At 36.8% G+C, this 27,636-nt stretch overlaps 1 protein-coding gene, 1 non-coding gene and 1 pseudogene across 2 annotated transcripts; all 3 read left to right on the forward strand.

The window, feature by feature from the left end:
- Window positions 1-742: 742 nt before the first annotated feature.
- LOC112097104 lies at window positions 743-846 on the forward strand. Its single transcript, XR_002904761.1, has one exon. It is a non-coding gene; the product is annotated as a small nucleolar RNA R71 (small nucleolar RNA).
- A 17,680-nt stretch (window positions 847-18,526) lies between these two features.
- LOC18037114 (disease resistance protein SUMM2) lies at window positions 18,527-21,295 on the forward strand. Its single transcript, XM_006427142.1, has one exon. It carries the CDS (start codon window positions 18,527-18,529, stop codon window positions 21,293-21,295), a length of 2,769 nt encoding a protein of 922 aa, XP_006427205.1.
- Window positions 21,296-21,436: 141 nt separating this feature from the next.
- LOC18036696 lies at window positions 21,437-26,896 on the forward strand (annotated as a pseudogene).
- The last annotated feature ends 740 nt before the right edge of the window (window positions 26,897-27,636 follow it).

Genomic DNA, 27,636 nt, shown 5'->3' on the forward strand with positions numbered 1-27,636 from the left:
TTTCTCAACGGTTATTGCCAAGGTCTGAACTGAAGAAGCAAGTTGTCCCACCATCTTCTCGAGGCTTGAAACTGATTGAGCTTGTGAGTTGAAGCCTGCTCTCAACTCATTTCGTAGTCCATCAATGGTGCGGTTTTGTTGCTCAATCGTGGAGTGAGTAACATTCCTGAAATTCTGGAATGCATCCTCCCATGGTCTAGGTTGAGAGTGGTTCTGGTTCTGATTGTATGGTCTAAATGGTGGTTGAGAGGCTTGAGGATTTTGTGGAATTGGTGGAGCTGGAGCTGCTGGTCCATTCTGTTGGAATCCTTGAGACCATGAAAAATTGGGGTGGTCTCTCCATCCAGGGTTATATGTATTGGAGTATGGGTTGTAGTTTAAAGGCTTTCTCATTACACCTATGGCATTGGCTTGATCTGGATATGAGTCAGGGTCATGTGGCTCTGTTGATTTAGCAGTCGATAACGATGCTATTTGTTGAGAGAGACCTTCAATTATTGCTTTGACTTCTTTAATTTCTGAGCTAGATTCGCCAATGTGAACCTCATTCACTCCTTTAATTCTTCTAGTAGTCCTGAATGATCGACTCCGTTGTTGGGAATTATCTGCTTGTCGCTGGAAGAATTCCCAAATTTCTAATGCACTTTTTGACATTAGCTCTCCTCCACTTGTTGCCATTAGCCATTCTTGCACATTCGGTAGTAATCCCTCCAAAAAGTATTGACATTGGTGCCATTTCTCGTACCCATGATGTGGACACTTCAAGAGTAGCCCATTGAATCGCTCCCATGTTTCAAAAAATTGCTCGTCCTCTCTCTGGGTAAACTCCGAGATTTCTCTGCGAATAGCATTGGTTTTATGCACTGGGAAATATTTATTCAAAAATTTAGTTACCATTTGTTCCCATGATGAAATGCTATTGGCAGGCAATGTATTAAGCCATGAACGAGCTCTATCCTTTAAAGAAAATGGGAATAATCTGAGTTTAACATCATCATCTGAAAAATTTTCATATTTAAAAGTTTGACAAATGGCATGAAAATCATTCAGATGATTATATGGGTCCTCATTTTCTAGGCCATAAAATGTGGGGAGACAATTTAGCACACTAGGTTTTAATTCAAAGCTCCTAGCAGCTACATTTGGGTATCTTATACATGATGTGTTCAAATTTGCTAAAGGACTGAAATAATCCTTAAATGGCCTCTCCTGTGGTTGCAAATCCATTTTATTTTTTACTTGTTTGTGTGTGCGAAGTGTTTTCTCAAGTTCAAGGTCTATAGGTTCAAGATTGGGTAATAATGACCTTCGACCATGCATGCAAACAGATAAAATAAAAAATAAAGATGGGAACAAAATAAATAAAAATAAAGAAGAGGGAGAAATTACGATACTAACCTTATTGCGCTATTACAACCTTTCTATAAAAATACACAAAAATAAATACGTGAAATAAATTAACTAAAAATTAAATTAATAAAATAAACAAAAAAAATACAAAGAAAAATAAATTGAAAATTAAATTACAGAATTTTAAAGAAGAGAAAGAGAAAAGAAATACTAACCTTTAAATGTAGATTCACTTTTTTTTTCTTTTTCTTTTAATAAAAAAAAATACAAGAAAAAAAATAAAAGAAATTATTCACAAAAATTAATTCTATGAATTAAAATTACTTACCTCCCCGGCAACGGCGCCAAAAACTTGTTGTGCAAATTTTAATGTACTCGCAAGCGCACGAATCTATTGTAGTATAGATCTATGGTGACGAGTGTCGATCCCACGAGGAGGTGGATTTTAATTGTGTAGAATTAATTTTGTAAATGGGTGATTGGATTTATGGTGGAAATGATTTGGAATATGCTAAAACTTAAATTAAAATGGCGAGAATAAATTCTAAAATTGGTATTGAAATGGCGAGAATAAATTGACGAGAATTATATTGAAATGACGTACTTGGGTATCTGGATCCGTATCAACATGCATCATGGGCTAAATAATCCGTATTAATGCCAATTAAATCATGAGGGGGAATCCACACCTCATGAACCACGCTCTAATCAATATGGTGCTTGTTGAGTGTTAGAAAATGCATATTTATAAAGGAGAAAACCGTCATTTTACATTTTAAGTCTTACTAACAACCCTTACTTTTATATATTTAACCTTCTTGTGATTTAATTACATGTGTTTTATTTTAATTAAGTATTTTATGTATTTTAGGGGCATTATAGTCATTTCACAATAAAGGAGAGATCAGACGGCAAAACGGACATCACTTTTGAACTCAGGACAGTCGAAAACCTTAGGAGGAGCATAAAAGGAAAAATGGCACTATTCACATGTACGGTACTATTCACGTGTACGGTACTGTATACGTTACTGTTCACGACACTGTTCACATAAACGGATGATGACGTGGCATTGACCGATGATGTGGCATTGACTGATGAGGTGTCACGATCCTGTTGGACTAAAATTCTTATGTACTGTTGATGGTGACGTGGCAGCATATCAGTGGACGAAAAATCTCGCGTACGGTGCATGCATCACACAGGATTATTTTCAACCAAACCGCGTTACTGTTCATCCGGGTCAAACCGCGTTACTGTTCAAAGTCGGGTCAAACCGTGTTACTGTTCATCCGCGTGGTCAAACCGTGGACTGTTGACTGATGACGTGGCGCAATCCTGAGCGTCCAAACTGTTTTTAATCCGATGGCCATGATTTACTCCATGTATCTATAAAAAGGGGGCCTCCCCCCCCTAATTTGATATCTCTGAATCCATTTTTGGGATCCATTTTCTGTAATTCCCTCTCCATCTTGTATTTTCTTCGTATTTTAATAAATTCCCATTTTGCCCCTAGTTCAATTATGAGTGGCTAATTTTCTTTCAAGCTTGGGTTGAAGGTGAAGTCTCAACATGTGTCATGGGCTTAATTTGGTAAATTTACTTTCTCTTCCCCTCTAATTTTTGTGGATGTTTTGACTTCTCGTCGACAAATAATACTAATCTTGTCTAGATACCGCCTTGGTTACACCGGCTCTCTAGTATAAGGTTATTATTATTTGGCACGATAAACCCTTAGCACCATATTGATTAGAGCGTGGTTCATGAGGTGTGGATTCCCCCCTCATGATTTAATTGGCATTAATACGGATTATTTAGCCCGTGATGCATGTTGATACGGATCCAGATACCCAAGTACGTCATTTCAATAGAATTCTCTTCAATTCATTCTCGCCATTTCAATTCCAGTTTTAGAATTTATTCTCGCCATTTTAATTTAAGTTTTAGCATATTCCAAATCATTTCCACCATAAATCCAATCACCCATTTACAAAATTAATTCTACACAATTAAAATCCACCTCCTCGTGGGATCGACACTCGTCACCATAGATCTATACTACAATAGATTCGTGCGCTTGCGAGTACATTAAAATTTGCACAACAAGTTTTTGGCGCCGTTGCCGGGGAGGTAAGTAATTTTAATTCATAGAATTAATTTTTGTGAATAATTTCTTTTATTTGTTTTCTTGTATTTTTTTTATTATTAAAAAAAAAAGAAAAAAAAAGTGAATCTACATTTAAAGGTTAGTATTTCTTTTCTTTTTCTCTTCTTTAAAATTTTGTAATTTAATTTTCCATTTATTTTTCTTTGTAATTTTTTTTTTGTTTATCTTATTAATTTAATTTTTAGTTAATTTCTTTCACGTATTTATTTTTGTGTATTTTTATAGAAAGGTTGTAATAGCGCAATAAGGTTAGTATCGTAATTTCTCCCTCTTCTTTATTTTTATTTGTTTTGTTCCCATCTTTATTTTTTGTTTTGTTTGCATCTTTATTTTTATTTTATTTATTTGCATGCATGGTCGTAGGTCATTATTACCTAATCTTGAACCTATAGACCTTGAATTAGAAAAAACAATTCGCACACAAAAGCACATTAAAAATAAATTTGGAATGGATTTACAAGCACCACAGGAGAGGCCATTTAAGGACTATTTTAGTCCCTTAGCTAATTTGAGCACATCATGCATAAGATACCCAAATGTAGCTGCTAGGAGCTTTGAACTAAAACCTAGTGTGCTAAATTGTCTCCCCACATTTTATGGCTTAGAAAATGAGGACCCATATAATCATTTGAATGATTTTCATGCTATTTGTCAAACATTTAAATATGAGAATTTTTCAGACGATGATGTTAAACTCAGATTATTCCCATTTTCTTTAAAGGATAGAGCTCGTTCATGGCTTAATACATTGCCTGCTAATAGCATTTCATCATGGGAACAAATGGTAACAAAATTTTTGAATAAATATTTCCCAGTGCATAAAACCAATGCTATTCGCAGGGAAATCTCGGAGTTTACCCAAAGAGAGGACGAGCAGTTTTTCGAAACATGGGAGCGATTCAATGGGCTACTCTTGAAGTGTCCACATCATGGGTACGAGAAATGGCACCAATGCCAATACTTTTTGGAGGGATTACTACCAAATGTGCAAGAATGGCTAATGGCAACAAGTGGAGGAGAGCTAATGTCAAAAAGTGCATCAGAAATTTGGGAATTCTTCCAGCGACAAGCGGATAATTCCCAACAACGGAGTCGATCACTCAGGAATACTAGAAGAATTAAAGGAGTAAATGAGGTTCAAATTGGCGAGTCAACTTCGGGAATCAAAGAAGTCAAGGAGATGGTTGAAGGTCTTGCTCGACAAATAGCATCGTTATCGACTGCTAAATCAACAGAACCACATGACCATGACTCATACTCAGATCAAGCCAATGCCATAGGATTAATGAGAAAACCATCGAATTACAACCCATACTCCAACACATATAATCCTGGATGGAGAGACCACCCCAATTTTTCATGGTCTCAAGGATTCCAACAAAATGGACCAACAGCTCCAGCTCCACCAATTCCACAAAATCCTCAAGCCTCTCAGCCACCATTTAGACCATACAATCAGAACCAGAATTACTCTCAGCCCAGACCATGGGAGGATTCATTCCAGAATCTCAAGAATCTTACTCACTCCACGATTGAGCAACAGAATCGCACCATTGATGGACTACGAAATGAATTGAGAGCGGGCTTCAACTCACAAGCTCAATCAGTTTCAAGCCTCGAGAAGATGGTGGGACAACTCGCTTCTTCAGTTCAGACCTTGGCAATGACTGTTGAGAAAGGAAAATTTCCAAGTCAACCAGTGCCTAATCCTAAAGGAGTGCATGAAGCGAGTACCAGTTCACCACAGCAGCATGGAGAGGTCAAAGCAATAATGACCTTGCGAAAAGGAAAAGAAATCGACAACAAAGTGGAGATGCCGGTGACAAAGGAAAATCAAATTGTACCTGTGAACGTTGAGGACTCACCACCGGAGGAGAGAGAAGAAGCCAACCCACGAGAATACGTTCCCAAAGCTCCATTTCCTCAGAGGTTAGCGAAAGGAAAAAAGGGAAAATCTACAGGTGAGATTCTCGAAATCTTCAAACAGGTAAGTGTTAACATCCCTTTACTTGATGCTATAAAGCAAGTTCCATCTTATGCCAAGTTTCTTAAAGATTTGTGTACTAAAAAGAGAAACATGCATGTTCAAAAGAAGGCATTTTTAACAGAAAACGTTAGTTCTATACTCCAACATAAAATTCCTTTAAAATGCAAAGACCCAGGCTCCCCCACTATCTCATGTAGTATAGGGAACCACACAATTGAGAATGCTTTGTTGGATTTAGGAGCTAGTGTAAATTTATTGCCTTACTCTGTGTTTGTGAAACTTGGACTGGGAGAATTACACCCAACTCCAGTGGTGTTACAACTTGCAGATCGGTCCACGAAAATACCTCGTGGTATTGTGGAGGACGTGCTTATCCAGGTAGACAAGTTTTATTTTCCTGTTGATTTCATTGTAATTGACACTCAACCAATACAGGATTCAAGGAAGCACATCCCCATTATTCTAGGCCGACCTTTCTTGGCAACTGCGGATGCTCACATTCAATGTAGAACTGGAAATATGCAGTTGTCCTTCGGCAACATGACTATGGAGCTGAACATCTTCAACATTGCCAAACAACCTCACAGTGCAGATGATGGAATTGTTGATGTGGATTTAATTGAAGCATTAGTTGATGACACTTTTCTTTCAAACCTTAGTGATGATCCCTTACAAACATGTTTAACTCACTTTGGTTTTGATTTTGATATTGACAGATCAGTTGATGAGGTCAACGCCCTGCTTGACTCAGCACCATCTATGGACACTAATAAATGGAAGTCAAGAGTTGAGCAACTAGCACCATCAGAGAAGCAACTCATTCCATCATCAGAATCACCACCGAAACTCGAGCTCAAACCATTGCCCAACACTTTGGAATATGCGTTTTTGGGAGAAGAAAGTACTCTGCCGGTAATCATCTCATCATCCCTAAATGACGAACAAAAAGGTAAGTTGTTGGATGTTTTAAAAGAGCACAAAGAAGCATTAGGATGGACCATAGCAGATATTAAAGGTATAAACCCAGTAGATTGCATGCATTACATTCACCTTGATGAAAATGCTAAAACTACTAGGGAGATGCAACGTCGGTTAAATCCTAACATGAAAGAAGTTGTTAGAACTGAGGTCCTTAAGCTATTAGATGCAGGTATCATTTACCCCATTTCTGATAGTTCATGGGTCAGTCCTGTACAAGTTGTCCCCAAAAAGTCAGGAGTCACAGTAGTTACCAATGCTGATAATGAATTGATACCCACTAGAGTGACTACAGGATGGCGTGTATGCATTGATTATAGAAAATTGAATTCTGTCACACGTAAAGACCATTTTCCTTTACCATTTATTGATCAAATGCTTGATAGATTAGCAGGCCATGAATTTTATTGCTTTCTAGATGGCTACTCAGGATATAATCAGATTCCCATAGCACCAAAAGATCAAGAGAAAACTACTTTCACTTGCCCTTTTGGCACATTTGCATATAGGAGAATGCCATTTGGATTATGTAATGCACCTGCTACATTTCAACGATGCATGTTGAGCATTTTTTCTGATATGGTTGAACGATTCCTTGAAGTCTTTATGGATGACTTTTCTGTCTTTGGTGACTCGTTTGATCAATGTTTACATCATCTAACACTAGTTCTGCAGAGATGTATCGAGAAGAACTTGGTCTTAAATTGGGAGAAATGCCATTTTATGGTAAAACAAGGTATTGTTCTCGGTCACATCATTTCGAGCAAAGGTATTGAGGTTGACAAAGCCAAGGTGGATCTCATTTCTAATCTTCCTCCACCCAAAACAGTCAGAGAAGTAAGATCTTTCCTTGGGCATGCTGGGTTCTATAGACGTTTCATTAAAGATTTTAGCAAAGTTTCTAGACCCTTATGCAATTTACTTGCTAAGGATGTACCTTTTGTCTTTGATGATTCATGTCTTGTTGCTTTTGAAAAATTAAAGCATTTGTTGACATCATCACCCATCATTCAGCCCCCGAACTGGAAATTACCATTTGAGCTCATGTGTGATGCATCTGATTATGCAGTAGGAGCAGTATTAGGACAAAGAGTTGATCGAATTCCCCATGTTATTTACTATGCTAGTATGACATTGAATGATGCACAGTTGAACTATTCAACTACTGAAAAAGAAATGCTAGCAGTAGTGTTTGCATTGGAAAAATTTCGATCTTATCTCATTGGTTGTAAAATAATTGTGTTCACAGATCATGCTGCTCTTAAATATCTTCTCACAAAGAAAGATGCAAAAGCTAGACTAATTCGTTGGGTGTTACTTTTGCAGGAATTTGACTTGGAATTCAAAGATAAGAAAGGGTCAGAAAATGTTGTGGCAGACCATCTCTCTCGTCTTCACTTTGACACAATTACAGAGCCATTAATATTAAATGAGTCATTTCCAGATGAACAATTAATGAGTGTGGAAGTATTACCTTGGTATGCTGATATAGTTAATTATCTTGTTACAGGTAAACTTCCAGAGCATTGGACCAAGCAAGACAAGATCAAATTCTTTGCGGAAATAAAGAATTTCTTTTGGGATGACCCGTATTTGTTCAAGTATTGTGCAGACCAAATTGTTAGACGATGTGTCCCAGAAAATGAAATTCAGAATATCCTTTCATTCTGCCATGAACAAGCTTGTGGAGGCCATTTCAGTGCTAAGAAAACAGCGACTAAAGTTTTACAATGTGGTTTCTATTGGCCATCTATATTTCGAGACGCTTACACTTTCTGTTCTTCATGTGATAGGTGTCAGCGAATGGGGAGCATTACGCGAAGGAACATGATGCCACTAAATCCAATTTTAGTGGTTGAGATTTTTGACGTATGGGGTATCGACTTCATGGGACCCTTTCCCCCGTCTTTTGGCCATCAATACATATTGGTTGCTGTTGACTACGTATCAAAATGGGTAGAAGCAATTCCATGTAGGACCAATGATCACAAGGTGGTAATAGCATTTTTAAAAAGCAACATTGTTTCACGCTTTGGATTCCCTCGAGCAATAATCAGTGATGGTGGTGCCCACTTTTGTAACAAAGCATTCAAAGCTCTTTTGACAAAGTATTCAATCACACACAAAGTGGCGACCCCGTATCATCCGCAAACCAGTGGCCAAGTTGAGATCTCCAATCGAGAAATAAAGCACATATTAGAAAAAACGGTGAGGCCGGACAGAAAAGATTGGTCATTAAGACTTGATGATGCCTTATGGGCATATAGAACGGCTTTCAAGACCCCGATTGGGATGTCACCCTACAGGCTAGTGTATGGAAAAGCTTGCCACCTACCTGTGGAACTCGAGCATCGTGCATATTGGGCCATCAAGAAATTCAATTTTGACATGCAGCAAGCCAGCTCAGAAAGAAGATTACAACTGGCAGAACTTGAAGAAATTCGCAATGATGCATACGAAAACGCCAAGATTTACAAGCAACGAATGAAAGTCTTCCATGATAAGCAAATTATGAGAAAATCGTTCACTCCAGGTCAGAAAGTGCTTTTATTCAATTCTCGCTTGCACCTGTTCCCAGGTAAGTTACGCTCTCGTTGGTCTGGCCCATTTATTGTTCATACTGTTTTTCCACATGGGGCAATTGAAATTAAGGACCCAAAGAACGGTGTCACATTTAAAGTTAATGGTCAAAGATTAAAGCCATATCTAGAGTACCAACCACATGAAGAAGACACCGAAATAAATTTGAGTGACCCACCAAATTTGAATTGATTTTTTTTTTCTTTTCGTTGATTTGATTTTGTTTTCTTTCTTTATATTATTCTTTTGCTAATTGAAAATTTTTTTGCATAAGTGTGTTTATTTTACCATTAAGTTTTCTCTTATCATTTTTAATCATGAGTCTCATACTTAGACCGTTCCTCCTGAACATTCTTAAACCACTTCAACGTGTCAAAACTCATCTCAAAAGGCAGATTCAATTTTGTAAAACACAACGCATTTGGGCTCTACAGCCACCAGAGTTAGTAGCCTATGTTGAGGGTTTAGAAAGCCAACTCAGAGACATTGAGAGAAGTGTTTACGACATCCAGTTGGAGCTTGAGGTAAATTCAATAAGAGGACGATTTTAATTTTCTTTGTGTGTTTTAATTTGTTTTTCTGTTTGTGTGCTTTAGTTTGTTACCCCGGTGAAGTGGCGGATAACGGTACTCCGTGACAATCAAGTCGGTTACTTCAGTTTCCCATAATAACTGATATTCTGAGGCGAAGGTATGGACAGAAACGAGATTCTAGCGAAGCTTCACAAGCGATTCCCTTCACTTCCTCAGAATGCCCTCTTTACGATCTATAAAGCTCGGTCCGAACGCATGCGATTACTCATGAGGAATAACATACCTGCTGACATCCGTTGGTTAATCGAGGCTAAAGTACGATCGGCAGGTGAGTTACCTCCAAAATTTATTGCATACATGCCTGGTTGTGGTAAAGGAAATTATGCAAGAAAACGACGAGTTCGAAGAATTTCTGTTGCTTGTCATAAGTGTGCCAGAATGAGTTGCAATAAAAACCCATGTTCTTTAGGAATGGTGTCTGATAACAGGGAAGATAAGATTCAATTCATTAGGGATGGCTTGAATAAGGAGTCATTGGATGATATCCTTTTGTCTCTTGAAACGCATCCCAGTGGATATGTGCAAGGAGCGATTCTCCAGTTATGGCCGTTATTCCAGAAAGAGCATGCACGATATAGTCTCGGGAATCTGACTATAAACGACCCTGTTTGCCAGTTTATAAGAAAACTGGATAGGAAGCCTATCCTCGACCCATAGAGGGCGTTCAAGCCGTTTCTGGACGTAAAACCAGAGGAAGATGTGAGCCACAGTCGCAACTACGTGTAAATATCCTTTTACTTTACTGTTATTTTATTTCATTTCACTGTTGTTTTATTGTTTGCATTATTGTCTTTAATAATTTTATTACTGTTTGCTTTTTCCTTTTTACTGTTTTCTTTTTGACTCGCGAGCCATGTGCTTCATGCGTTATTTGACACTAACATGTTACCTCATTCACAGCTGTGACCCACTATCACCAAGACTCTTAAATGTGATTTCTTTTGTCAAACACTCACAAATTGTTTTTGAGAAATATTCCAATGGCAGCTACTCCCAATAGACAATTCAAGAACATTTGTGTGCTTTCTGGATTTACCTATGGCAAACATAAAGAGTTCGTTGAGGCAGCCATAGATCTTGGTCGAAGCATAGCAGCGAGAAATTTACATTTGGTGTATGGAGGAGGTAACCGAGGGTTATCAAAAATGGTCTCCGAAGCAGCTTTTATCAGAGGAAGTCAAGTGTTAGGCATCATCCCAAGAGTCCTAAAACCATTGGGCAGTTCGTCTGACTCATCAACTGGAGAAGAGTTAGTCGTCTCAGGTATGCAAGAAAGAATAACTGAAATGCTTAATCATGCTGATGCTTTTGTTTTCCTTCCAGGAGATCTTGCAACACTAGAGGCACTTATGACACTAGCATCTTGGGCCCATCTGCACATCCACCAAAAACCCATCGGTTTGTTAAATGTCAATAACTTTTATGATGGCTTTATCGCATTTCTTAACCATGCAATAAAAAACTATTTCATTCCCGCTAATGTGAAAAAACTCTTTATTTGTGCTCACACTGCTAATGAGCTACTTGATCTGTTACAAGCGTATAAACCGGAGCCAGACCCCTGGACCTTTGTGTTGGAGCGCCCAAATAATGATGGTAACAGTAGCAGCAGTAAGAAGTACAAATTAGATTTAACTCTCCGCCTGTAAATATTTTCTTCTGTGTTGCACCACCCAGGTGATGTCTTCTAAACTCTACTTCTTTCATTTCAAACATTGAGGACAATGTTTCGTTCTGGTTGGGGGGAGGGAATAGTCGACAATTATGAAATTTTGGTTAAGTTTTTACTAATTTTTTGTTGTAGAAACTAACTGTTGCTAACTTTTTGTGTTGAAGATGGCTGAATATGGAGTGTAGTGACTCTAGAAACGCATCTTCATCGTTTAAAAAAAAATTAAAAAAAAAACTTAAAAAAAAATTAAGACATTTTCTTTTTTCTTTATTATGTGTTTATGTTTATTTTTCTTCTTTTTAATTTATCCTCTATAAAAATGCATTTTCCAACTTTTGAATATGGAGTGTAGTTCCTCTAGAAACGCATCTTCTTTAAAAAAATAATAAAAAAATCATTTTCTTTTCTATCATTTTAAATGTAACTTTTCTAAATTAATTTTTCTACATCATTTTCACATTTCTGCATACATATTTTTTTTTTTTTTTATGTTTAGAATAGGTTGGGGGGTAGAATGTTTTTTTAAAAAAAAAAAAAATTTGATTTGTTTTAACATTGGGTGACATGATTAATTTAAATTTTATTATTTGTATTATCTTTGGTCTTAAGTGATGTTACGCTATGTTTGCTACTTTACATGTTGATGTCGGAGACAAATATGAGTTGCTTGAAGGAATGAACATGTCATAATAAGTACCAAGTGAGTTTTTGAGCCTATCATTTTTCTTGGAGAGTAACCCTTTTGCCCATTCTTTATACAGCTTAACAGTTTATTATTGTATACACGATCTCTAGATTTCTTTTGAGTTAACCCTTAATAAAAAAAAAAAGTGTGTTGCTACATTTGGAGGCCCATCTAACTAGTAGATATGGAAGGTTATTCAGAGCCCTAAAAGACGATGGAAAGGCCATCTTTGATCCGTTTGAGCCTTTCTAGCCATCCCTTTTATTAAATATCCATAGTTAACCCTTTTGAGCCTTTAAAAAAAAAAAAAAAACATTTTCTTTGTCAACTTATCATCTTGACCCACTCCGATTTGGAGTATTACCCGATGTCTTATAAGTTCCATCACCTATTTATGTTTGAGAAAATGTAAATAATTATTTTGTTCAGTGAAGTTATGCCAAATAAAAGCAAAAAAAAAACAAAAAACAAAAAAAACAAAAAAAACAAAAACAAAAGTTGTTGTTTCAAAAGAATAAAAATAGGTGAAATCCACCTTGCAACTTCCAAAAAAAAAAAAAAAAAAAAAAAAAAAATTCTCTGCATTTTTCTCAAACATACACTTTGTTTTCCTTATTTCCCTTCTTTGTTAACCATGTCCCTAGCCTACGTTACGTCCTAATAAAAGTCCTTCTTGATTTTAGGGAACTATAGTCCGAAGTAGAAGCTAGTTATATGGGCTAAAAAGATGTAGTGATGCATAATTAAAAAAAAAAAAAAGATAAATAAAGTGGGTTGACTAACATTTTATTTGACTTGAGATCGTATTATTTCTAAGCTGAGGGCATATTTATTTCATCTTGGTGAGAGCATGTGATATCACTTCTTTATTATTTTCTCTCTCAATTACCATTCATTGGAGTGACTATTTTTATTGGGATTAATTTATTTGTGAGAGTGTCACTACTTCCAGTGAGATTTTTGGGGTTTGACATGTCATTCTTGAGAGTAGCTAAAACAAAGTCTACTGGGCTAATTCATGTGGATGGTTGATGTGGGTGTGATGTTGTTTTAGACTGGAGATAATGCTTATACTTTTATTTGATTGCTATCATTAATCTGATGGAATAAATACGAGTGTTTCTATTAAAAATATATATATATATTTTGAATTTGAATTTTATTTTCGCTTTATTTGCTAGGGACTAGCAATAAGCTGGTTGGGGGGTGTGTTGAGTGTTAGAAAATGCATATTTATAAAGGAGAAAACCGTCATTTTACATTTTAAGTCTTACTAACAACCCTTACTTTTATATATTTAACCTTCTTGTGATTTAATTACATGTGTTTTATTTTAATTAAGTATTTTATGTATTTTAGGGGCATTATAGTCATTTCACAATAAAGGAGAGATCAGACGGCAAAACGGACATCACTTTTGAACTCAGGACGGTCGAAAACCTTAGGAGGAGCATAAAAGGAAAAATGGCACTATTCACATGTACGGTACTATTCACGTGTACGGTACTGTATACGTTACTGTTCACGACACTGTTCACATAAACGGATGATGATGTGGCATTGACCGATGATGTGGCATTGACTGATGAGGTGTCACGATCCTGTTGGACTAAAATTCTTATGTACTGTTCTTATGTACTGTTGATGGTGACGTGGCAGCATATCAGTGGACGAAAAATCTCGCGTACGGTGCATGCATCACACAGGATTATTTTACTGTTCATCCGGGTCAAACCGCGTTACTGTTCAAAGTCGGGTCAAACCGTGTTACTGTTCATCCGCGTGGTCAAACCGTGGATTGTTGACTGATGACGTGGCGCAATCCTGAGCGTCCAAACTATTTTTAATCCGATGGCCATGATTTACTCCATGTATCTATAAAAAGGGGGCCTCCCCCCCTAATTTGATATCTCTGAATCCATTTTTGGGATCCATTTTCTGTAATTCCTTCTCCATCTTGTATTTTCTTCGTATTTTAATAAATTTCCATTTTGCCCCTAGTTCAATTATGAGTGGCTAATTTTCTTTCAAGTTTGGGTTGAAGGTGAAGTCTCAACATGTGTCATGGGCTTAATTTGGTAAATTTACTTTCTCTTCCCCTCTAATTTTTGTGGATGTTTTGACTTCTCGTCGACAAATAATACTAATCTTGTCTAGATACCGCCTTGGTTACACCGACTCTCTAGTATAAGGTTATTATTATTTGCCACGATAAGCCCTTAGCACCATATTGATTAGAGCGTGGTTCATGAGGTGTGGATTCCCCCCTCATGATTTAATTGGCATTAATACGGATTATTTAGCCCGTGATGCATGTTGATACGGATCCAGATACCCAAGTACGTCATTTCAATAGAATTCTCTTCAATTCATTCTCGCCATTTCAATTCCAGTTTTAGAATTTATTCTCGCCATTTTAATTTAAGTTTTAGCATATTCCAAATCATTTCCACCATAAATCCAATCACCCATTTACAAAATTAATTCTACACAATTAAAATCCACCTCCTCGTGGGATCGACACTCGTCACCATAGATCTATACTACAATAGATTCGTGCACTTGCGAGTACATTAAAATTTGCACAACAGTGCTAAGGGCTTATCGTGCCAAATAATAATAACCTTGTACTAGAGGGCCGGTGAAACCAAGGCGGTACTAGACAAGATTAGTATTATTTGTCGACGAGAAGTCAAAACATCCACAAAAACTAGAGGGGAAGAGAAAATAAATTTACCAAATTAAGCCCATGACACATGTTGAGACTTCACCTTCAACCCAAGCTTGAAAGAAAATTAGCCACTCATAGTTGAACTAGGGGCAAAATGTGAATTTATTAAAATACGAAGAAAATACAAGATGGAGAGGGAATTACAGAAAATGGATCCCAAAAATGGATTCAGAGATATCAAATTAGGGGGGGAGAGGCCCCCTTTTTATAGATACATGGAGTAAATCATGGCCATCGGATTAAAAACAGTTTGGACGCTCAGGATTGCGCCACGTCATCAGTCAACAGTCCACGGTTTGACCACGCGGATGAACAGTAACACGGTTTGACCCGACTTTGAACAGTAACGCGGTTTGACCCGGATGAACAGTAACGCGGTTTGGTTGAAAATAATCCTGTGTGATGCATGCACCGTACGCGAGATTTTTCGTCCACTGATATGCTGCCACGTCACCATCAACAGTACATAAGAATTTTAGTCCAACAGGATCGTGACACCTCATCAGTCAATGCCACATCATCGGTCAATGCCACGTCATCATCCGTCTATGTGAACAGTAACGTATACAGTACCGTACACGTGAATAGTACCGTACATGTGAATAGTGTCGTGAACAGTAACGTATACAGTACCGTACACGTGAATAGTACCGTACATGTGAATAGTGCCATTTTTCCTTTTATACTCCTCCTAAGGTTTTTGATCGTCCTGAGTTCAAAAGTGATGTCCGTTTTGCCGTCTGATTTCTCCTTTATTGTGAAATGACTATAATGCCCCTAAAATACATAAAATACTTAATTAAAATAAAACACATGTAATTAAATCACAAGAAGGTTAAATACATAAAAGTAAGGGTTGTTAATAAGACTTGAAATGTAAAATGACGGTTTTCTCCTTTATAAATATGCATTTTCTAACACTCAACACTCTTCGTCGTGTACGGTTACCTCCTTAACTTCAGCCCGCTTTCTTCAGCAGTTGCAAGTGGTTGTCAGTTGGAGGTGGTTTAAATAGATCGTGGCACACAACTTCCCTATAAATTAGGCCACGTTCTCTTAACTAGTAATTTTCCATGTCAAGCTAATTCTCAGGTCGGACAAGAGAATTTCAAGGTCGGATTACTTCACTTTCAGATCAGACAGATGAATTTCTTAGTCGCTCATATAGCGTTGAGGTTGTATTATTAAACTAGGTCATTCACATAGATATTAGGTCGTACTTGTAAACCAGGTCGCCAACATAGGCTCCAAGTTGTACTTATGAGGCCAGCTCAACAACAATAAGTTCTGAGTAGATTAGGATCGACTATATTTTGAGATACTACTAGAAAAATCCAACCCAAACACCATCATTTGACTGAATCAGAGCAATGATAGAAAACTTGTCAGCTTGAAATATGGTACAGCGATAGTGTAAATAATAAACACCTTGTGCAGAGAATGAAATTCATGTTGAGCAAATTTTTCGACTTTCAGTCAAATCATCATCCAGGCCTCCGAAAATATGAAAAAGAGAAGAAAGAATTGAACCAAAGGCTTATTAGAAGTTCATACAACTTCCACCTTGCTCGGCTTAAGAGAAAAAAAAAAAAAATCTTGTTTGTTTGCCTACAAAAACAGAGAAGTGGAGATAAGGCTAAAATGAAAGTTCCATATTATACTTTTCTTGATGAATCATTAGGTTGGGAAATTGTTTTGTACTCATCCTAAGATATATTTTGATGGATATTGAACTGACCTCTTGTCATTTAAGAGTCGTTTCAGTCTTTTTCTATTGGGTTTCCGAAATTCTTTTTCTCTTCTTTATCAAGAGGTGCCCCAAGGTCTTGACTCGAGCAACTTTATTTAACTAGTCACCAATGTGTAAATCTTAGGATGTAGGAGATAAAAAATTAATTTGGAGTTTGTTTGCACCTCTACCAATGATTCTGTCAAATCTCCGCTGATAATTTCGTTTAACTTCAAACGAAATTCATCACAAAGAATTGTAAAATCTACTCATAGGAGAGAATCTAACCATAAGCCATAAAAGTGAGAAATGACGCTTGTTAATTTTTTTTATATTTTTTATGGAAGATTTAAGAATTGCATAGAGAATGGGAGATACTCCTAAACTAAAAATATCCAATGATGATAAAAATATTTAAACTTATAAATCTCTTGAATATTTAGAGATATTTGTAAAATGTTGTTGTCATACTTTTGTAATTTAATATTTGTGCGGTTTATATTAGTTCTAAGTTCCAATAAATACCGCTAGGCACTTTGTTGTAGGCATAAGTGATGAGTGAAGAATTATAAGGGAGAAAGAAGAGTGAGCCGTGTGTTGTGGCATCTCTTGTAAAATATTAATAAAGTCCTTTAATTTAACAAAATGTTACTGATACTCAAATAACTTTAGATTTGAGCAGTTTAGTCCTCATTAGTTTTCAACATATTGATCCTTGCATCAACACATTACACATATATTTATTGCTTGATTAACAGCAATTTCTCTTTCTACAGTGGTTTATATTTTCGTTGGTAATGTTTTAACTGATCAAGCCGCATGAGCTATGATGTGAAATTCTATTTGGTATTTGCAAGTTTTGTTATTCGGTCATCATGTGCTATGCATTTGTTTGATAACATTGGAGTATAAGATGTATTAAATGCTTTTACTGTCTCGATTAAATGTCAAAAAGTAAATTTAATAATATTTCGCACGCTTCTAGATTAAGTTGTAAGTGACAAATTTCGCATGATTTCCAATCATAAGCGAGAGAAATGCTTTTTTCACAATTTTTTGTTCGCTTTTTAAACCAAATGATATTATCACAATAATTTATTTAACAATACTGATAGAGTCGCAAAATAATAATAATGCTAAGAATCACTATATTTAAGTGCTAACTTAGATCTCAATATTATGTATTACTAATATTAGGTAATAATTTCATAGCTTATAAAATTAATATCATATCATTCAATAGATAGATATGGTTTGGAATCCTTGCATCACTCTTGGACAAATACAAACTTTGGGATCACTCTTGCACAAATTTTCCTACACAGATACATGACATTACACTAATTGTGGAATGATTTTCATATGGCCTACTCTATTAATTATATTAAATTTTATATTTTTTATCTAATCAATAGTGTATGAAAATGTTTGCAAAAGAGTTTGTATTTTTATCATTGTTGCTTATTTTAATACTGGTATGTTGTTATTCAAGAAGGTTTGTTGAAAAAATATTAACTTTTAAATTTTGGCGATGGGTGTGTTGAGGAAATAGGTGGGTGAATATTTTTATGGGCTCAAATAACCCACTGTAATGGCAAATGGGGTATTTCAAATTCAACTGCCGGCCTTTTTGCGTTGGTGAGAGCAAATAGATGTTCGCGTTACCTAGGATTGTTCAAAAATGAGTCGGACACATGCTATATTGTAACAATAGTATTGTTTCATTGCTTTGGTTACATCGATTGAAAATTGCCTTCTCTGTCTCATATTTTTATCGAACGCTTTGGTCGCAAGCACATTGAAATTAACAAAGAAAGAAATAATTACAAACTCGAAACAAGCCGGAAGTATATATGTAGGTCAGTAGGTGAATTATGATTTGCATATTATCCTCTCTATTCATTTTGCATAGCCAAGCTGATTAACTTTGCATATTCTTTGAACACATCTATTTTTTCCACCCCAGCTTGAGCATTTTTCTCATAATTAATTTTCCATTATATGTAATCCTCTCTCTCTCCGTCCTCTTGTTACGAAATCTATAACTAATACAAATGGGCAATATCTGCTGCTGCTCTATCTCGTTCTCCTGTGATGCCATTTTCTCTCATTGCCTAAATTGCACAGAGAGACAAGTGGCATTTATCAGTGAGCTGGAAGATAATCTCGATGCTTTGCAGGCTGAAATGCAAAAATTAATTGAAGTAAGGGACGATGTGATGACAAGGGTTATCATTGCCGAACAACAGCAAATGAAGCGGCTGAATCAAGTCCAGGGGTGGCTCAAAAGGGTGGAAGCTGTGGAAGCAGAAGTAAGAGAATTGCAAAGAATCCAAACTCAAGTAATCAACAATCTTTGTCTAGGAGGCTATTGTTCCAAGAAGTGCATATCAAGCTACAAGTTTGGGAAAGAAGTGTCTACAAAGCTGAAAGTCTTGGCTGATCTAAAGGATGAAGGAGATTTCAAAGACATCGCTGAGAGGACAGCGAAAGCTCCATTAATAGAAGAAATGCCTATTGAGCCAAGAATAATAGGTCAGGAATCAATATTTGATGATGCTTGGAGGTGCATGATAGAGGAACAAGTTGGGATTATTGGCCTATATGGAGCAGGAGGAGTTGGCAAAACTACCTTGCTAAAACAACTAAATAACAAATTGTGTCAGGAAAGGCATGATTTTGATATTGTCATTTGGGTAGTAGTGTCAAAAGATTTGAATCTTGAGAAGGTTCAAGAGGACATCGGAAAGAAGATAGATATGTTTTCCGAGTCCTGGAAGAATAAAAGTCCTGTTGAAAAATCTTGTGCAATCTTTAAGATTTTGAGCAACAAGAAATTTGTATTGTTATTAGATGATATGTGGGAGCCAGTTGATTTAACCAAAGTAGGTGTCCCCATCCCAAACTCCACAAATGCATCTAAGGTAGTCTTCACAACTCGGTACAAGGAGGTTTGTGGGAAAATGGAAGCTCATAAGAAGCTTAGGGTGGAGTGTTTGACAGCTGACGACGCCTGGATGTTGTTTAAAGTGAAGGTCGGAGAAGACACAATTGACAGTCATCCTGAAATTCCCAAACATGCTCAACTTGTCGCGAAAGAGTGTGGCGGTCTACCACTCGCGATTATCACCATTGGTCGAGCCATGAGTTGCAAGAACAAACTTGAAGAATGGAAGCATGCAGTTAATGTGTTAAAGAAATCTTCTTCTAAATTTCCAGGTATGGATGCGATGTATCCTCACCTAAAGTTCAGCTACGATAGATTGCCTGACAACAAAATCAGATCTTGCTTCTTATATTGTAGTTTATTTCCTGAAGATTATAAGATAAGTAAAGAGGATTTGATTGATTGTTGGATTGGAGAGGAATTCTTTGATGAGGAACATAATGGAATCGGAGCCAGAAACGAAGGATACGCAATTATTGGAGATCTTATTCGAGCTTGTTTATTGGAAGAAGACGCTGATGATTTTGTAGAACTGCACGATGTGGTTCGTGATATGGCTTTATGGATCGCAAGCGAAATTGAAAAGGAAAAGGAAGAATTTTTTGTTCGTGCAGGTGTTGGACTAACCGAAGCACCGGGGATTGAAAAATGGAAAGGGGTTAAAAGGATGTCATTGATGAACAATAAAATTCGGAATCTATCAGAGCCTGCTACATGTCCTCACCTCTTAACGTTATTCCTTCAAAATAATCGGCTGTCGAATATAACTGCCAATTTCTTCCAATTTATGCCTTCTCTAAAAGTGTTAAACCTGTCAAACAATTTTTCTCTTAGGGAATTTCGACCAGGAATTTCAAAATTGATTTCACTACAATACCTTAACCTGTCATCCACTGGCATAAGAGTTTTGCCAGAAGAGCTCAAGGCCTTAAAAGATCTTAGCTATCTGAATATGGAACGTACTCCTTTTGTCCGAAGAATTCCTCGGCAACTAATATCTAATTTTCCACTGTTACGTGTCTTGAGAATGTTGGATTGTGGTGCTTTAGAACGAGCAGAGCATGGAAGCGTTCTCTTCAATGGAGGTGAAATTCTGATTGAAGAATTGCTTTGTTTGAATCACTTGAGTGTTTTGAGCGTCTGCTTGGAAAGCGATCAAGCTCTCCGAAAATTTTTGAGCTCCTATCGGCTAAAGAGCAGTACTCAAACACTTCGACTCCGTAAGTTGAAGAAGGAATCAGAGTCGCTGCGTACTTTATCTTTGACGGATATGGAGAAGCTCCGGAACCTATTCATAGCCGATTCCAGTTTTGAAAAATTGCAGATTGATTGTGTTGGGGAAATCCGAAAAACTCCAGAAACTTCTCGTTTCCACAACCTTCATAGAGTAGGTATAGTTAATTGCGAGAGCTTGAAGGACATCACATGGCTTATTTTTGCTCCAAATCTCCGCATTTTGGAAATAAGTGAGTGCTTTGAGATGAAAGAAATAATCAGTAAGGCAAAAGTGGATGAGTTTGGAGCGACAGCAGGAAATCATCATCAAATCCCGTTTGCAAAACTCGAGTCTCTTAAACTAGCAAGGCTGCCGAATTTGGAGAGTGTGTATTGGACTCCTCTATCCTTGTCGCATCTGAAAGAAATTCGGATATTTAAATGTCCACGGCTATGGAAGCTCCCACTGGATTCCAACAGCGCAAAGGAACGTAAAATTGTGATTAAAGGTGAGATTGATTGGTGGCATGGTCTACAATTTGATCTAGCCACTCGTAATGCTTTTAGTCCCTGTTTCATATCTGACTATGACGAGCGTAAAGACAAATTAAAAGTGTGTGGCAGTAGTGAGGATATATTTGTGGGAATGGCAATTGTGTAAAATAGGAGAGATGTTAGAAACTTTGTTCGATCAGACGGCATTGTATATACAGCTTTGTAAGTATAAGAATAATAATGTAGTGACAATATATTACTATGACCAGCATACAGACGAATCCGTTGTGTGGGGCAGTGTTTGGAAATGACTTGTATAGCTTCATGGGGTGTTGTACAGATTATGTCCCAGGTTCTCTGTTCTGTTGTATGAGCCTTTCAAGTTTGTAAGATTGTAGCCAATTCCAGCTCAATGTTATATATGATCAGTTGTCATCCTATTAATATTAATTTGTATGGTTGATTGTTTATTGGTTTTTTTTGTCATCTTGTCATGCGCAGTGGATGGACATTTGAACCAATTAGAATATTTTTTTCCATGCCCATTTGCTTAAATGCCAAGCAGATCCTTATTTAAATAAACAGCAATGATAAAAATACAAATTGTTGTACAAATTTTTTCTTTACAGAGCTGATGTGTCAATACACTATTGGTTGGATATAAATATAAAATTTAATGTAATTAGTGAAGTGGGTCATATGAAAATCATCCAACCAATAATTTATTGACACATCTAATAGTAAAACGGTGTATATATATATATACATACACACACAAACACAAACAAGAATTTGTATTCCTATTATATTATTGTGAAATAAATTATTAGTATAATTATTGAAGAGGAGGATGAGAACTTTTTGGTCCCTACAGGAGTTCAATGGGCGGAAGCAACAAATATTAAAGAATAGAAAGGGTTCATAAAGGATATATTTGATGAAAAATAGAATTCGAAGTCTATCAGGCTTTCCCAATTGTCCGCATCTCCTAAATTTTGCTTCTGGATCGAAATTTGTATTGAGATCACTGATTGTTTCTTTCAATCTATACCTTCTCTTAGACATTTAAGTCTAAGAGGAAATGATTCCCTAGCTGAACTACCTTCAGGGATTTCAAGTTTGGCTTCACTTTTGTTTCATTGCTTCATCTTGATCAGTCATGCACAGACATTTGTGGGTTACTGGAAGAGCTGAAGGCTTTGGTGAATCTGAGATATTTGAACTTGGATTACACATCTGATGTGTCTAGAATTCCACAGCAATTGATGTCTATCTTTTCAAAGCTACAGGTACTCAGGATGCTACAATGCAGAACATTTAAACCTGAAGAAGGTAGCTTTCTATCTGAAGATGCAGAACTTTTGATGAAGGAATTGCTCTTTTCAGATCATCTAAATGTTATCAGCCTGACATTAAATGGTTCACTTGCCATCCAATTTTAAATCTAGCAGACATGAAGCAGATTAAGGAGTGGCATAATATGTGCTGTAATTTCGGAGAATTTAAGAGCAGAGGAGAGGTATGAAAGTTCTTCAAAGTGATTTCCGCAGTCTTCACACAGTTAGCATAAACATGTGCTACTATCTGAGCAAGAATGCTGTGAGGCTTGCTGGTGAATCAAACTCATCAGCTCTAAACGGTGGCGTTTTGTCAAATAAGAGAGCACTTAAAAGTCACGGGAAAAGCACGTGTGTAGTCACTTATGTTTTAAGCTTGAAACGACAGCCCACTAGTGTCGTTTATAGAAAGCTTTAAGTGATGCGCGTGACAGCAGTGTGGAGCAGCTTGATTCAGTTCGTTAAGTTTGTTATGCTGCGTGTCAACAAGCTGTGCGATCTGGGTTTAGCTGGGTTGTTGCTCTGGTAGCTTTAAGAACAGACTGATATAACAGTTTGCTAGCCAAGCGTGTGTAACCGTGTTAAGAGAGAGAGAGATCAGAGAATGTGTGATATGAGTTCTCTGTAATCTTGTGAGTAAGCCCTGTAAAAAAGATCCTCCATTGTTGAGTAATAAGAGCTCTCCAGAAAGCTTCTCCTGTGGATGTAGGTTGTGCCCTTTTGGTGCAACTGAACCACGTAATCGATTCTTGTGTTGTCTGTGTTTGTTTCTATTCTTTTCAAGTCTCTTAATTCTTGTGTTACATTGGTTCTTTCTGGATTCATTCTTCAATTTGTGCAACTTGATAATTTTGTATCAAAGGTCCTGCGAAGTGATTGTGTCTTGCATACAAGAGAGCAGATTCAATCACTACAAATGCTGTAAATCCAACCAACAAATACCTCACATTGACAAACATCACTGCCTATCGTAATGCCACGGCAACGCATCTTCAGAAGTAGCAAGCAATTAAATGACAATTTAGTCTGAGAAATACAACAATCCACAAACACAGAAATATGTTGTCGCAGTAAAGATGCATCCCAAGAATTCCAAATTAAAATTGTGTGCTATATACCAAATTAAAATAATTCTTTTCCTAAAAGAGATAATTAAAAAGGATATATTGAAAATAATTAGTAATTGTGTGCAATTTCAGATTGCTAATTGCTATGCTTTCACCCTTTTAACTGTGGACTTGTCTTTGGTTATTAATTATCAGTAAAATAGCGAAATAAAACATGTCTGTTCTCAGCTTCCTTAGTGCATATAACATATGCGTTTGAAAAAAAAAACACGAAAGGAACCTTGTAATTAAAGTCTGGGTCTATTAGCTGGTAAAATATTTTGAGTTGATACAAGTGTTTGATATATGATTTTATTTTTTATTTAATGATAGATCGTCATTGTAGATAGCTTGTTGTGTAACGGTTTTGATGTGAATCATTGGAGGTGTTAGTTGATATTATTATCCTTCATTTGAAGCCAAGGTCTAACTCCTATGATAAGGAACGACTTTCCTAGAACTCGAGTTCTGGGATCGAGCCTCACTAATGGACTTACTTAATTTAAATAAAAAAATTACCCGCCATTTTATTGTACTAATAATATCATAATATTCTTTGAACTTATTGCCTCTTCTTAAGCTAGCTATAATTCATTTCTTCAAAACCTCACAAGCACAAATTTTCATTGTTAATTTATTCCTACTTCTTTGATATGTCGCAGAAATTATGGGTAATATCTGCTCAATCTCAATCCCATGTGATGGTATTCTATCTCGTTGTATAGATTGCAGTGTTATGAAAGTGGGGTACGTAAGTGAGCTAGAAGATAATCTTATTGCCTTGCAGAATGAATTGCAAAAATTAACTGAAGTGAGGAATGATGTGATGAGGAAAGTAATGGTTGCTGAACAGCATCAGATGATGAAACGGAAAGCTCAAGTACAAGGGTGGCTTTCAAGAGTGGAAGCTGTTGAAGCTGAAGCTGGGGAACTACAAGAAGTTAATAAATCTCAAGAAATTGAAAAACTGTGTCTTGGAGGCTACTGTTCCAAAAGCTGCAAGTCCAGCTACAAATTTGGCAAAGAAGTGGCAAGAAAGCTGCTAGCAGTCATCAGTTAAAAGGTGAAGGAGATTTCAAAGATGTGGCTGAGACAGTACCAGAAGATCCTGTTGATGAAATGCCTCTTGAGCGGACAATTCTAGGCCAACAAGCAACATTTCAAAAGGTCCTGAATTGCCTTGCGGAAAATGCAATCATTGGCCTCTATGGCAGTGGAGGAGTCGGCAAAACTACTCTATTGAAGCAAATCAACAACAACTTCTGCCATGGAGGACATAATTTTGATATTGAGATCTGGGTTGTGGTGTCTAAATAGCTGAAGCTTGAGAGGATTCAAGAAGATATTGGGAAGAAGATAAGGTTGCCCACTGACTCATGGAAGAACAGAAGTATTGAAAATGAAGCTCGAGACATCTACAATATTTTGAGCAAAAAGAAGTTTCTGTTACTATTGGATGATGTGTGGGAGTCTATTGATTTAACCAAAGTAGGTGTTCCACTTTCAAACCAAAAAACTGAGTCTAAAATTGTCTTCACAACTCGTTTTGAGGAGGTCTGTGGCAAAATGGAAGCTCAGAAGAAAATCAAAGTGGAGTGTTTGGGGCTCGAGGAAGCATTGAGATTATTTCAAATGAAGGTCGGAGAAGACACTCTTGAAAGTCATCCTGATATTCCTAAGCTAGCCAAAACCAAGGCCAAAGAGTGTGCTGGTTTGCCGCTTGCGCTCATTACTGTTGGTCAAGCCATGACTTGTAAGAAGACCCCTGAGGAATGGAGAGATGCGATTGAGATGTTAACAAGATCAACAGCTGAATTTTCAGGTATGGATGAGGTTTATCGTTATTTGAAGTTCACTTATGATAGATTGTCTAGTGACAAAATCAGATCCTGTTTCTTATATTGTTGTTTATTTCCTGAAGTTTATAAGATTGATAAAAGAAATTTGATAGAATATTGGATTGACGAGGGTTTTTTGGATGAATATGGTGGAAGTAGAGCAGTAAACAGAGGATACACCATTATTGGTGATCTCATTCGTGCATGTTTATTGGAAAACGAACAAGGCAACTGTGTGAAAATGCATGATGTTGTTCGTGATATGGCTTTATGGATCGCATGCGAAATTGAGAAAGAGAAGCAAATTTTTTGGTTCTAGCTGGCGCTGGATTAACAGAAGCACCGATGGTTGAGAGCTGGGAAGGGGTGAGAAGGATATCATTGAGAAATAACCAAATTCAGAATCTGTCACAGTCTCCTATATGTCCTCAACTCCAAACTTTTCTCCTTGATTTTAACAATTTATTGAGTATCTCTGATCATTTGTTCGAGCATATGCCTTCTCTCATAGTTTTAAACTTGTCATATAATCTTTTTTTTTACTTCATTACCATCAGGAGTCTCAAAGTTGGTTTCACTACGACATCTTAATCTATCTTGCACTCGCATTGCAGAGTTGCCCATAGGACTAAAGGCCTTGGTGAACCTCAGATATCTGAACTTGGAGCGCATGTATAGTCACCGTACTATTCCACGGCATCTGATATCTAGTTTTTCAATGTTACAAGTATTGAGAATGTTGAACTGTGGTGAATTTGGTGGAACATTAGATAAAAATTTTGTTTTTGATGATGAATTCTTGATAGAGGAATTGTTTGGTTTGAAACAGTTGAACGAGCTCAGCATTACCTTGAGAACCCCACATGCTCTTGAAAGGTTTTTGAGCTCTCTTAAGTTAAAGAGCTGTACTCACTCTCTGCGACTTCGATTCCATAGCGAAATGAAGTCTCTGAATATTTCGTCTTTGGCAGATATGAAGCATCTCCACAAGTTCTCTATAAGTTGTGATGGTTTGGAAGAGTTTGAGATTGGCTTTGCGGGGAATGTACAAAGAGTACGAGAAGCTCATGATTTCCATGCCCTTCATAAAGTTTATATACAGAATTGCAATGCATTGAAGGACATGGCATGGCTTCTTTTTGCTCCAAACCTCAAGATTCTAGACATATTGAATTGCAATGAGATGGAAGAAATAATCAGTGCTGCGAAACTGGGTGAAGTTCAAGAGATCCCATTTAATACACTCGAATTTCTTGAACTACATCATGTTCCAGAATTGAAGAGCATTTACTGGAGTGCGTTGGGGTTCCAACATTTGAAGAAAATTGTAGTATGCGGATGCCCAAAGCTTAAGAGGCTTCCGCTTGATTCCACCAGCGCAAAGGAATGTAAAATTGTTGTTAAGGGAGATGAAAACTGGTGGAATGAGCTAGAATGGGAGGATCAAGCTACTCGAAATGCTTTTCTTCTCTGTTTTGGAGATTAGAGATGAATTGCAATTTTTCTTTGCCTTTTTGGTATGTGTAATGTCATTCACAAGCTTTCAAAATGTCTTTTCTTCCTGCTTTAAAGTTACTGATGATAAATTTCTCTGGATATCACCACAGCGGGAATTTGATGATGATAGATTTTTGTTCTTTTCTTTTCGTTTATGGTTTCTAAATTTAAATTCATTGTAATAGCTTTCATATTCTTCTTATCACACTACAGTGTAATTTGTCCCTTTGCTGTCACTAATGCAAAAAGGCCTACGGCTGAATAGAAATACTTAAACGGGCAGATAATTTTTCCCGTTCTGCTGTTCTTACTAATCAACATTTGTACATACTGATGTTCTCTACTTTCAATTAATAAAATTTTAGCAGTAGATTCTTGGTTTCAGAATCGCTCTGCTGGAAAGAATCCATGCTTGCTAAATATTCACTGTGAAGACATATACAAATTATGTTTTAATTGTGCCCCTTCTGCTTCCAAAAGCCTCGCAATTTTCCGCGTGAAATTATACTCAGATTACAACTCATATAATATGAGATTAATGCTGATATATTCATAATGTTACTCTTTATAATTGAGGAAGGAATTAAGCCTCACAATATTATTCTTTGTGGGGGCTCGAACCGCTGACCTTTGTGAGGACAGTGGCTTTGGCCAAAAAATTACAAAGAACAGCAACTTAAATTAATCTATATAAGCCTTACTGTCCAAGGCTAAAGGGATACAAGTCAG

Source organism: Citrus clementina, unplaced genomic scaffold (assembly GCF_000493195.1).
Source record: "Citrus clementina cultivar Clemenules unplaced genomic scaffold, Citrus_clementina_v1.0 scaffold_7, whole genome shotgun sequence".
In the NCBI taxonomy this organism is placed as follows: Eukaryota; Viridiplantae; Streptophyta; class Magnoliopsida; order Sapindales; family Rutaceae; genus Citrus; species Citrus x clementina.